The sequence below is a fragment of the Corella eumyota genome, chromosome 5 (genome assembly GCF_963082875.1).
Source record: "Corella eumyota chromosome 5, kaCorEumy4.1, whole genome shotgun sequence".
NCBI classification, from domain to species: domain Eukaryota; kingdom Metazoa; phylum Chordata; class Ascidiacea; order Phlebobranchia; family Corellidae; genus Corella; species Corella eumyota.
Genome location: NC_137494.1, coordinates 14,353,332 through 14,367,313, shown reverse-complemented (window position 1 = coordinate 14,367,313; position 13,982 = coordinate 14,353,332). Strand labels below are relative to the sequence as shown.

The window sequence follows — 13,982 nt, the reverse complement described above, 5'->3', positions numbered from 1 at the left end:
TGTTTTTTCTAAACAAAGAATTCTAAAAATTGCAAAACAAAACAGGTCAATAGAACTGCAGTAATGAAATATCTGAATAATTAAACAGGCTCAGAGCACATTATAATACAACAGAAGGCCCGAAACATCGACGTTTTTTGTACACCGCCTAGGTACACAAACGCACAAGATTTCTTCTGTTTACTAAGTGGGCAGCATGTACATAAAGGCTTAAAAATTGAGATAATTAGATTGGTAAAAAGGTTAAAAACATAGTTTTATATTAAGTTTATTGTTATTTAAAGAAATAGATAAACTATAACAGGACATATTTATGTGTTTATAATGAATTATATTTAAAAAGCAATGTTTTAAATTATTAATAGTGTCATTTTTAGATGTGTAAACACAAGACTATAGGTTTGTATCTAGTACTATACAGTAGGAAAATTGAAACTTTTTTTTACCTATTACTCTATGCATAAATATTTTTTTTACTATATTTGTAAATGGACAATACCTAAAGCAGCGACCTAATTAAAGAATAAGCGACCTAATTAAAGAATAATATATGCATAGAATGTAATAGTCTTCACTAGAATTACAGGTTAAATGTGTCTTACAGAATATATCTAATTTAAAATGTGCCCTGACATATTATAATTAAACCTGTAATTCGAAATTGCGAAATTGTTCGAGGAATTTTTTCGATATATCGATTCGTGACTGACGTACAGATCAAATCGATATTTTTTTCTATCTTATAAATAATTAGAATTAAAACCGCATGTGGTATTCTTATTAGAATAGATTCCTGAATAGATGAACTGTATACTGTATTGAGGTGCTAGCTTAAAAGTGTTTTTTTATAAAGGTTTAAGTGTAAATTTTTTAGTGAATTTATTTTAATTAGAGGTAGAGGCATTTATGTTAAATTAGGAATATAATGCATGGCTTCTTTGAATTCTGTAGTTAAAAACTGATTAGTGTTACAATAGAATTGTGAAACTAAAACATATTATAAACAATTTAAAAGCTTACCTAGATATGATGTTAAATTAAATTAAAACTTGTATATAAATACGATATAACCAGCAGATAATTAAATAATATAAAATATAATCAGGACAAATATATCCCCAAAAAATATATAGGCCAGTGTGATGAAACTACTTAGGATTTTGATAACTTTGTTATGTAAATACCATTGGTTTTTTTTTTATTTTGGTTTTTTACACATTGATAAAAGTAAATAATAAATACGATATACAATTAATATTACAACAATGCGACGGGAAAAATGACAAAATTAATTTAATGATTTAAAACATGCCAAAAGTAATAATGTTTATACAAAGATTTTAAGTATGTTATGGTATGGTCACCAAACCCAATATACCATATTTTGGTTAATAAACTAATATTTTGTTTTGCATATTTTTAGATAAAAGTGATAATAATAAGCGATTTATAATTCGTGTTAATTTGTAATTTAAACTAAACAAAATAATAATTTGAAAAAGAAGAAATTTGTGATTTTTTTGGACTGATTGAATGGCTTTCCGCCATGACTTTGTGGCCTTGTTTGCGATGCTGGCCCTGACATCCTGGGTTCGAATCCCGTCGACCGAAGGCGCTAAAATGTACTCCAACGACTTCGTGGTGACCTTGAGGTCGTCGGATGTTGGCGGGAACAAGGAGCACGCTGATTGGTTGGCGGACAAACACGGATTCGAGAATCGTGGAACGGTAAAAAAATTTAAAATTTTTAAAAATCGATTTTTTTGTTTTTTTTGTCAAAATTTAAGTAAATTCCTGTATGATATCATAAGCGGATATTTACACAATTAAAAACGACCTTGCGTGACGTCATTAAAACCTTTTTACGTCATTCTTTTGTATGATTAACGTTAAAATAGATTTACTGAATTATTTATAAGGGTATACATGACTGGTATGACGTCATAATCCTTGTTTTGTCGGGCGAACCGCAGATCAGATCACGTGACCTTTTCATGAATTGAAATCAATTTTAATTTCTTTTTTAATTAAATTTAATTAATGTGGTTTTACTGAAAAAATTTGTTAACAACATCGGATATTAAATATATAACATCACCAGGTCATTTATATAACAAACTGACAAAGGCATAATTAAGGCTGATAAAATTTAATTTTAATAGTTAGGCTGTGAAGTCGACCTTTCCACATTGAGGATAAATCAATAAAAAAACTAATTAAAATTTATTATTAGGTGGCAGGTGATGAAGCTTTATTCCATTTTCGGCACAAAAAATTAAAGAACACCAATTCACAACCAAGTTATACGAATATGTGGAAATTACGACTGTCAAAAAAGGTATTTTTATTAAAAATAAAAAACTTATTGATTACCGATAATCAATATCTATTATTCAACAACATATTTATCTTAATACCATGTAATATATAGAATAATTACTTTATTTTATTGATTTTTTGACGTTTAAATTTAGCTTAATTAACAAAAAATGACAAATTACATAAGTTTTTTTTGTATATATCTTTATTCTCGATGTGGGAAAGTCGAATGCGCGACTTAAACATAGAGTAACATAAGTTACTCCGACCCAGTCTCGAGTTGCCTTTAGCAGTTTGGGATATTTTAGATTATTATTGCTTGATAATTATGCTGCTGATTAAGTGCTGGCTCAGCAGAAGTTCATACCGTTTATAGCGCCTTACTCAAGGACGCTTAGTGGGGATTGAACCCACGACCTCATGTATGGTGTAGCAATTTTTTTATCTAGTCTTGATTTGAGTTTTATTATTTTTTTACTTTTTTATCTATTTTTTGTTTTCTAAGGTCGTTGGTGTAAAACAGCTTGAAGCTTATGGCCGATTGAAGAGAGGTTATCACGAAAAAAAGCATGCTTACTTAGGCCTAGATCCACTTTATGCTTTCCAATGGTATATTGTAAGTAACTTTATATGTTCCTATACTTAAACAAGAGCTTTATTATTTAAATATCAGATTTTTTCTGCAAGCTTCAAAGTCGTTGTCTTATTGTTTATTTATTACCCTGTTATTTGTTTTTTTAAGTCATTTTAAAACTTTCTAATTAAAACTGTTACGATATTTTAGCTTTTGAAATTAGACCTAGAGCCTTAATTACCTCTTGATGCCTATAGAATTTAAAATAAATAAACTTATTAAAAAAACAACTTTATTTCTTTATAAAATTGGCAAGATTTTTTACGTTTGTAAAGCAATTACGAAATTAAACAGAAATAATTTCCTTTAAATTAACATAAGTAAATTAACAAATGTACAACAAAAAATAAACAAATTAATTTAAAAAATTTAAAATACAGAAAAAACTTAAAATATTTTTTGTTTTTAGAATAACACCGGCCAAGCAGGGGGTAAACCTGGGTTAGATTTAAACGTTCAAAAGGCCTGGGACATGGGCTATACTGGTAAAGGAGTTACTGTAGCTATAATGGACGATGGCTTGGACTATTTACACCCAGATCTTAGAGATAATTACGTAAGTCGTAAAGTTTCGCTTAAAAAATATTTAATAAGTAAAAACTGATGGTTTTAAATTAGAGACTCAAGACTGGGTCAAAATAATAAAGGTTTTAGGCAGTTATTAGACTGCAAAATTGGTCTTTTTTCTAAGGAAAGTCAATTCATTTTTAAAAAAGTTATCAAAATTTTAATATTTTTAAAAAATGTTTTTTTGGTATTATTATAAAAATTGTGTTTACATAAAAGCGCGGCAAAAAATCTACATTTTGAATGCACGTATACAAAAAGTAACAAAATATTAAACAAATACAAAAAGAAAATGCTGTAGATACTTAAATATTAAATTGTAATACTGCTAAATATAGATATGCTGAAAACAAATTTATTTACTGTTATTGTAACCATACATTATACTATAAATTTAAATAAGAATTTTTTTAATTAATTTTTTAATTTTCTTGCAAACAAAATGTTGTAGTTTTTTCGTCCATATAACTGTCCATAATTTTAATTAACCACGTGACAACCCCAGGCCTATGCCTCATCCATTTAACCCTTAAAAAATCATCGAGTAATTGTTTTCGCCTTTTTTCGGACAAGCGACCCCACTTTTTCTTACGAACACATTTTGTGTCTGCCAGTCCTAGCAGTTTCTCACCGAGTTTCTCCTTAGTAACGTGGTTAATAGAGCAAGCCAGTGCGGCCTTAGCATCAAAAGTCATCAAACCCCATGAGGTTTTTCTAACTAAGTTCCGTAAGTTATAACCCGAACACTTTCTATTGGTTTTTAAATTGATTTTAAAATCTCTTTTTAATTCGTCGATTGTAACTTCGCTTACGAGTTGGTCTCGAACCTCGATAGGGCTGAGTACACATCTTTTTTTCCTTCCTCTTCTCTTCTCTCGTTTTCGCCGGATTTTAAAACGAGAGACTTGGATAGAAAAAAGAGCGTTTAGACTCTCTTCCCACGCTCGCTTGGCGGCGTGAGCGAGCGCTTGAATAATTAAAGCGTTTTGTGAGTCCGCGTTTAGTTCCCACGTGACGTCATTTACATTTGCGTACGCGATTTGGGTCACGTGATCACCAAATCGAATTTTGTATGGAATTTGTGACGTAGAATTGACGTCATCGCTGCACGTTTTGTTTACGTTCCATCGTTCTAAAAATACATCATGATTCTCAGGACAGACGTATTCGTTCGTTTCTATAGAAACCACTGACGTATTACGCAGGCAAGCACGCACTCTATTTGTTTCATCTGACGTCATGTATACATCATACCAAGGGTGACGTAACGTCGTTCTGATGACGTCATTTTGGGAAGTTTCTTGGCTTGAAAGGGATTTGTAAAATAATTCCATTCGCTCTAAAAATATAAAAAAACAAATTAAAATTTGAAATTTATTTCGTTTTTTAAAGGAAAAAGTATTTAGAGTGTAATAATAATAAGTAATTTTTATTGACCCAGTCTTGAGTTGACTTTAACAATATATCGTTGACTTGGTTATATCGTCTGATTATTAACATTTTGGCTGTTGTTTGGCAAAAAGAAAATATTGTTTACGCTTTACCCAAAAAATCCACGACATTTTTAAAGTTTGCTGCAAGATTTATTTTTGCAAAAAAGTTCGAAGTAATTCTTAAAAAGTTTGTTCGTTTATTTTGTCTGGATGAACGCAGAGGGCCCTGGGCTTAAGTATTAGTAAACACGAGATGTTAAACGTACACAAGGACTACATGAACGTTTAAATTTACACAACAAATATGTTTTCAACCTTCGAAAAGACTAAATATAAAAATGATGTTATCCTGATAATTTATAAGATAAAACCTTAAACTCAAGACGGGGTAAAATCTTGTGGTTAATAATATCTTGCACAACTTTAGAATTGGTTGGGTTAATATCATGAGGTCATTAATATTTTAAACTTGTACAACTTGTGACTGGGTTGGGGTAATATTATGAGGTCAATAATATCTTAAACTTGTACAACTTTAAACTGGGTTGAGGTAATATCATGAGGTCAATAATATCTTAAACTTGTACAATTTGAGACTGGGTTGCGGAGTCATATTATGAGGTCAATATTATTTTAAACTTGTACAACTTAAGACTGGGTTGGGGTAATATAACGAAATATTTTAAACTTGTACAACTTAAGACTGGGTTGGGGTAATATAACGAAATATTTTAAACTTGTACAACTTAAGACTGGGTTGGGGTAATATAACGAAATATTTTAAACTTGTACAACTTAAGACTGGGTTGGAACAGTACAAGTTATTCAGAAACCAACCTATAATGTCGACCTTGTCATATCTAGGTTAAAATATCAAAGAAACACTTCAAAATATACTTCGCCATTTTTACTACAAAAGGTACACAACGCATTTGGAATGCTTTAATCGTTAACGACCATCAATATGAGACAGTGCTTTACGACTATCAGCTGTCTGTATATTGATCAAGTCATAAACGATGTGGTTATTTAACAAGCAAACCACACAAGTCGTAAATTATTACCTGTTGCATGAATTCTCCTATTCTCGGGTGGAAACCCGAATTCGAGCCGTGACGTCACGTCGTTGTCGACCACGTGGTATGTGGTTAATTGTCTCCCTTGGTCGCGTTCGTGGACGGTAATAATGGGTCGTGACGTCATCCCTACGTTACGATTGGCTATTGTTCCTGATTGCGTCATAACCAATATTGTTATTATTATAATGAAGGTCCAATGTTTGGTGCGGATGGTTGTTTTTCTGGTCATCTGGTTCATAGAAACAGCCATTTCTGATTTCTAACCATTATTTTAAAGAATCCGACGTTGGTTTCATTCATTTCGAATCAAAAAGAATTTAAAATGCTGCAAAATATTCCTAAAACACATAAAACCTAAACGGAAAAAACGGTTTGGTTATGATATATCTTTACATCCATTTACTACCCTTAGAATGCTTAAAAAAAAGCAAAAATCATCATAAAAACTGAGATTTAAAAAAGCAAAATTACCACTAACTTGACCTGTATGCCTAACACTCGACTTAGATGTAATAGGATGCATTTTTCGTGACGAAAATTTTGCAACTTTTACAGTCTATGTTTAACCAAGCGAATACTTTTATCTTGCGACATCTTAACTGCATGATTAGACTTGAAAACGGCATTCTCACCCTAAAGTATAATTATCTTTCGCTTTCACAAGGTTGACTAAATATTTTGGCATAAACAAAATATTATCTTGCGTTCAATTTGAACTTTGGAATGGTAATTTTAAACCAAAATTTTGACTACGTGACTATATCTTAAATATAACTAAAATTTAACGTTTTTTGTTTTACTAATATATATATAAACCATAAATATACCTTTTTTGTCATACTTTAAATCTATAAAAACCACGATTTTTTTGTATTATAAATCTGTTAAAATCACAAATTAAAAAAAATAATGAAATATTTCATCAGCCGAAATTTGAAAATTACCTAATGCAAATTACGTCAAAAACAAAATTAATTTTAATTGTTTAGTCCAATTTTGCATTTAAAATTTCAAAATTCTAGTGATTAATAATCGTTAAAAATTAATGCCACTTCGTCTTACGGTCTAACAAAATATTTTGCCCTGAAAAAAATAAATTTCTCGATCTAAGAAATCCAAAATGATTTCAGCTATAAATCTACTAGATCGTTAAAACCCTTGAAATTATTGCCCAAACGTCGTTCCTTTGTGCCCCGAACGATTATTAGATTGCATCATAAAATAAAAGTTATAAAATTTGCAATAAAACCTATAAGAGACGCTATGGCAAACAATTAGGGTTCCGGTTTTAGGCCCAAAATAACAAAATAAAAAAGATTAAAATAAAAATTTATCGTTAAAATTTTTGTTTTTATCCTTAAAATAAAAATTTATAAAAATAAGCAATTAGTAAAAAAATTTCAGTAAACAATTATTTTTTATATTTCTTTTCTAAAACTAAATTTTTTCTAGAAACTTCCCATTTTTATTAGGAATTTCTTTTTACTGTTTTTCAAATTGGACTTTGATTTCGTTCCCACAAAAAAACTTATAAAGCCTTTAATCTGACAGAATCATTTTGCCACTAATCTTAAATGTTTATTTATATTTCTACTTTAACTATAAAAAACACGTTTTTTTTAAACAGAACTACCTCTGTAAAATTGAACAACCAAAAATAAGATATATCTCGATTTGTTGCCTGCTTTTTCTTATATTTAAAACGGTATTCTTGATATGGTTACATTGCATTTATATATCCCGGCATGCCCTCTAAAAACATCCCAGTTTCAAGAAAATTTCGCCTCAAATTCGCAAGACAACAAGCTTTAAAGTTCGTTAACCTTAAGTATAAACAAGATAAATTAGTCCCGCTATTTTGATGGCGGATTTATCTTAATAAGGATCAGTGACGGTTTACAAAACGTAATATATCAGTTTTACGGTTTAAAGTATCAAACCAATCAAAAAAACTGCATAATTAAAGACCCCCTTCCTAAAAAAAGATTATTTCAAATATTTGTAAATCGTTAAAAAAACATTTTTGAATTAAAATTTTTTAACCAAGTTCAACAATTGAGAATAATATCTACTTTAAGTTGTTTTGTTGTATTACGTTAAAATTTATTGAAAAAGATAGCGTTTTTCTTTCAAGTAGGATTGCGTAATGTTATCAGTTTAACTGCTCATATTACAAAGATAAATAAAATTTTATATTTCAAAAAAATTTCAAATTTTTTTTTTGAATTTAAAAAACACAAATTAACTTTTTTAAATTAACTTTTTTAAATTAACTTTTTTAAATTAACTTTTTTAAATTAAATTAACTTTGTTTTTATTTGTTTTCAGAGCCCACAATCAAGTTACGACTTCAGTGATAATGACCCCTACCCTTATCCAAGATATACTCTAAACTGGTTTAATAGGTAAGTTGTGTTAATCAATTTTTAAGTTTAAAAAATAACTAAAATTTAGATTTATACAAAAAAAATTTAAATTTTAAAGCCAAACTAAAAATGGTGTCATCATTTTAACGACTTCTAAACATATACAAGCAATGTGTTTATGTTTATATTAGCGGTTTACACAAAATATACCCATAATTTTAGCTAAAAATTTTCTTATTTTAGACAATATCATAATACAGAAAAAATTTTATTTTTAACACTTTACTATCTATTTGAACTTAAACTTTAGTCTATTGTATCGGCTATTCATTCGTTAGTAACTGTCAATCACAAGTTTATTACCCTAAAAACCTACGAGTAGCCAAGATCAACATTATGGTTATGATAAAAATTTTTCTGAAATAAATATTCGGCCTCGTAAAAAAATGAAAGCTGTCATAAAATAAAAATCTGGTAATATTAAGTACATAGAATAATATATTCTTTTTTGTGGCAAACCGTTTGAAAACTAAATTCAATGCTATATAATTTAAATGTTAATTTTGCTAAAAAATTAGGTCTATTTGTGCAAAACCTACAGTCACAGTCAATTACTATTTAACATGAATATTTCAAAAATATAACATATTTTAGTAAAGTTTTTAAAGCTAGGAAAAATTTTACGAGTATCTTTTCGTTATGATGACGCATTTTCAATAAACTTATATTTTGAAATGACCTTAAAAGAATAACAAAAACTCAGTCATAACTAACATTTTACGACAATAAATGAAAACACATTAAACTCGTTAAAATATGATAAATTGTATTATGTGAAAACCCTTACTAAGCTGAACTAATAAAACGATATATTTTACTGTTTATAGCCTTTTTGTAAACCTCAACTTTTTTGAAAAGTTTAAATGTTATTTTTTTTATATGAAAACTTATAAAAAACTTTAAAACTGGGCTTGAGAATGATTTACTACCATGGCAAAAATGGGAATCGAACCGAGAACCTCAGATAGTAAATCTCAGTAAATTAACTATTGTGCTATGCCTAGGATAGTGAAGCTGCAAACGCTAAAACTACGATAAATAAATTTAAAACTGGTGACTTGTTACCAACATGGCAGAAGTGGGAATCGAACCAAGTACCTCAGGTGGTGATGACAAGCGTCTTAATCATTACATCAAACCACCATAAAGTTTTAAATACTAAAACTTTTGGTTTTAAGATTTTAATTTCTATATTTTTACAGTCACGGAACTCGTTGTGCTGGCGAGGTTTCGAGTATCGCGGATAATGGAATATGCGGAGTTGGGGTAGCGTACAATTCAAAAATTGCCGGAATACGAATGCTGGACCAGCCATATATGACTGACGTCATCGAAGCGGCATCAATGTCGTACAAGCCAGAAATTAACGACATCTACAGGTGGGAATATTTTCTACAACACGGAAGCCTTGGGAGTCTAACCCACAACCCCATTTTTTTTTAATATTTTATATTCTAACAGTGCATCATGGGGCCCAACAGACGACGGGAAAACGGTAGACGGACCCAGGGAATTAACCCTACGAGCTATCGTAAACGGGGTAAACAAGGGGCGTCGTGGTTTGGGGTCAATCTTTGTTTGGGCGTCGGGAGACGGAGGCGCAGATGACGATTGCAATTGTGATGGTTATGCTGCCTCCATGTGGACGATATCAGTGAATTCGGCAATCAACGACGGAGAAACTGCGTTGTACGATGAAAGTTGTTCGTCCACTTTAGCGTCGACTTTCAGTAATGGAAGAGGAAGGAGGGCTGGCTCTGGAGTGGTAAGTTAACTTCCTTTTTGTGAATCATAAACCTACGTGGCATCTATATATAATGGAGCGTGGTATAAGTCATAATATAGACCGGCAGCGTGGTGTAGTGGTAAGAACACTTGCTATACCACCCATGAGATTGTGGGTTCAATCCCTACTGCTCTCATGCTATAGATGGTACGAACTCCTGCTGAGCCAGCACTTAATCAGCAGCATAATTACCGGGCAATTATAATCTATAATATCCTAAACTGCCACAGGCAACTCAAGACTGGGTTGGAGTAACTGATGTTACTCTATTTTTAAGTTCCGCATTTGACTTTCCTACATCAAGGATAAAGATATATACAAAAAAGAATTAAAAATTCATATGGCTTATTTATAGGCCTTTAAATTAAATAAAACTGCTGTTTATGGTGGACGGGTCAATTACTGCAGGCAAAAATTAGTTAAAAGTTGCGACCATATTATGACAATTAAAATTCTGATCATAATACGGGATATTGACCAGTGTTATGCAATGTAATATATTACCAAAATGACCAATACATTTTGAAACTGTATATTTTTAAAACTACACCGTAATTACATACAGATAAATGCACTTTTTAGCTCTGCAGTCGTACTTACTAGAAAAATTCCTTGACGTTGTACTATATACAATGTCCCAATACTTAAAATATCACCATTTTATTGTTTACAGGCGACCACAGACCTATACGGCCAATGTACATTAAGACATTCCGGTACCTCGGCAGCGGCACCCGAGGCAGCAGGTGTATTTGCTTTGGCGTTGGAAGCGAACAGAAACCTAACGTGGAGAGACGTGCAGGTATTAAAGGCCAACGCGAATTAATACTCTTTCCTGTGTTTGCTTTTAAACTGTATTAGGGATATTAAAAGGCGTTTAATTTATACGAGTTCAAATATAGGTCTATTTTTATTGAACAAGTATTTTTGAATTGGCTATAGATAGATTCCGCTATTTAAAATATTAAAGCTTTAAAAAAGTGTTATATATTGCAATTAAAATTGCAATTAAAATTTTAAATTGCAATTAAAATTTTAAATTAAAATTGGGTTATTACATAAAATTTACTATCTCTAAATTAAACACATAAACATAAAATGTATATCGATTTTTATCGACTTCCTATACAATTTGCTTAAATTCTAATTCTGTTAAACAGTTAAATATACAAATTTCTAATTCAATTTATTTTTTGTAGCATCTAACGGTCTTAACTTCAGTTCCTAATTCGTTGCATGACAGCCTTCATAAATGGAGAAGTAATGGGGTTGGATTACTTTTCAACCATTTGTTTGGATTTGGGGTTCTAAATGCGGCTAAAATGGTAAATTTGGTTTCAAAATATGATAAATTCTGGACATGCATAAAAAATGTTATGGAATTTAAAAACACAGAAACTTTATGGCTAAGTAAGCTACAACTAGCCAATAGTAGGATTTCAACATTGGTTGAAAGGACCTAGTAGGCACATGTCAAATTTCCTGTTAAGAAGTCTTGGGCCACAGTCTAATCTTTTGCTCTTTTTGTTATGTTGTGTTCTATAAACTGACCACTAACTTCACTACCTACCTAACTATTTTACTGAATTCTGTTATAAAACATTGAGGATTTTTGTATACCAAAAGTTTTATTAGTATTGTTTAATGTTCTTAATGTGCCAAATTAACTAAAATTGTACAGAATGCTTAATAAACTAAAGCAGTTTTTTTTATTTATAAGCTATAGTAAATTAATTTTATATTTTAAATATTACTAAGGCTAAATACAAATAAACCCACTCCTCCCATAGAGGTCAATTTTAATATTTAAATTTTGTGATTTTTCAAGTGTTCTTAAAATAATAATAAAATTTTAATTTTTTTTAATAATAATAAAATTTTAATTTTAGGTAAAAATGGCCAAAACTTGGAAAACGGTTCCAGCAAGATATCGATGTGAAGGTGGAGTAATGGAAGGAAAGGATTTTAACATACCGCGAGATGGCGTACTTGAGCTAACTATTGACACGAATGCTTGCGATGGTTCCCCGAACCATATCCGATACCTAGAACACGTTCAGGTAGAGAAAAAAAAATAAAACGAAAAATTTAAAAATTGTCAAAACAATTTTTGTATTTTACTAAACGATTTGTCATTTTTTCAGGCCTTCATTACACTCGATAGTTCAAGGCGTGGTGACGTCATCATCAATATGACGTCACCGCTGGGCACAAATTCAATGTTGTTGAATCGAAGACCGAACGACGATGACAATGTACAAGGATTTAAAAGGTCCGACATTTTTTAAATTTAATCACAAATTTTCTTTTTATTTAAAAAAAAATATTTTTCTTGCCTAATATTTGTGCAAAAATCAAACACATGACTTTATTATAATTTTTATTTTACATATCTTACAAATAAAAATGACGCAATAAAATTTTAACAGATGGCCTTTTATGACGACACATACTTGGGGTGAGGACCCGAGGGGTGAATGGGTTCTGACCGTCGCGTTTAAGGGGGACTACCCCCAAAAAGGTAAATTTTAGTTTATAAATTCTTAGATTTTTTTCTAATGTTGATAGGCCGACATTACAGCTTAAACTTAGAGTTCTCTTAATTAACTTATTAGTTGCGTTTAAAAGTTTATATTAATGACTTGATGGTAATTTCCTTTTTTTAACCTGCCCGTTATATTTGACCCATTTTACTTCTTGATTTTCTGACGTATTTAAATTTTTTCTTCTTTTTTAAAATTAGGCAGTATCAAGCGCTGGGCTTTACTTTTACACGGCACCCAAAAAGCTCCGTACATCGACCAAATATTAGACAGCCGTAACTCCAAACTAGCTGTGTCTAAAAAACTGGAAATGGCAGAAGGTATTTTGCATGATCTTGAAGATGAAACAAAGAATATGAATGAAAACAAGCAGATTCCAGATTTGAATGTTGCACCAATTGAATAAAAACAAAACATTTTTAAATTAAAAGAATAGTCTAACTACTGAAATATATAAACATTGCTTTGATATGATAATAATAACAATTCTTAGATAAGTTTTTTAGGTTTAAATCTTAAATCTAAAAAATTAAAACATAACTAAAATTGATAAGATAGTAAATAAATGCCATGTTACATTTATGTATACCAAATTTATTTATTTTTGATATTTTTGATACTGTTCTTTTATTTATAAAGCCGGGTAGAAGTGTCAATAGCGTATACTTGTTTTGTTCTTCAAATCATTTTCTTTTGTACATAGTTTTTCTATGTTAGTAATTAATTCTTCAATTCTCGCTTATTTTTATATTTAAATTTTCTATCAAGACTATTTTTTAATGTTTTATAAGTTAAAATTTTGAAACAACAAAACGTTAATTAAGTTAGATTAATAAATTTAAAAAATCGTAAAAAAAACATAAAATTATATATTTTTTCAGTACTTTTTATAAAATTATGAGTTATAAAGTAGGACATTTTGTGGTTACGTATTGGTGTGTGTTGTGCTTAATTATTAAATTTTAGTCCTTCAAAATGTGTTCCATTATTATCTTGTTAATAATGTAAATAAAAGTAATTCTACATTTCCATTTAAAATAACATTTTAAAATAATTGAAAATAGAGCCTTGCACCTCGTTATGGGCAACCCTCAAGCAAGCTAACATAACTTCTTGTTTCTTTACCTTAAGATGAAAACAAACGCGTAAAGAGAACGGATTTGTTTCTTAAAGTTAATTTGAAAACAAACTAGAT

The 13,982-nt window shown here is 30.0% G+C and overlaps 2 protein-coding genes across 2 annotated transcripts; one reads left to right on the top strand and one right to left on the bottom strand.

Moving 5' to 3' along the window:
- Window positions 1–1,510: 1,510 nt before the first annotated feature.
- On the top strand, window positions 1,511–13,193 carry LOC145753556 (neuroendocrine convertase 2-like). The gene is made up of 13 exons (XM_082569960.1): window positions 1,511–1,728; window positions 2,234–2,338; window positions 2,825–2,935; window positions 3,363–3,509; window positions 8,361–8,437; window positions 9,661–9,837; window positions 9,920–10,223; window positions 10,918–11,046; window positions 11,444–11,569; window positions 12,134–12,304; window positions 12,389–12,516; window positions 12,674–12,765; window positions 12,988–13,193. Exons 1-13 carry the CDS (start codon window positions 1,534–1,536, stop codon window positions 13,191–13,193), a joined length of 1,968 nt encoding a protein of 655 aa, XP_082426086.1. The 5' UTR covers window positions 1,511–1,533.
- Window positions 3,211–6,380, bottom strand: LOC145751951 (uncharacterized). Its single transcript, XM_082568114.1, has 2 exons — window positions 6,018–6,380; window positions 3,211–4,859 (listed from the first exon to the last, which is right to left on the bottom strand). Exons 1-2 carry the CDS (start codon window positions 6,280–6,282, stop codon window positions 3,943–3,945), a joined length of 1,182 nt encoding a protein of 393 aa, XP_082424240.1. The 5' UTR covers window positions 6,283–6,380; the 3' UTR covers window positions 3,211–3,942.
- Window positions 13,194–13,982: the final 789 nt, after the last annotated feature.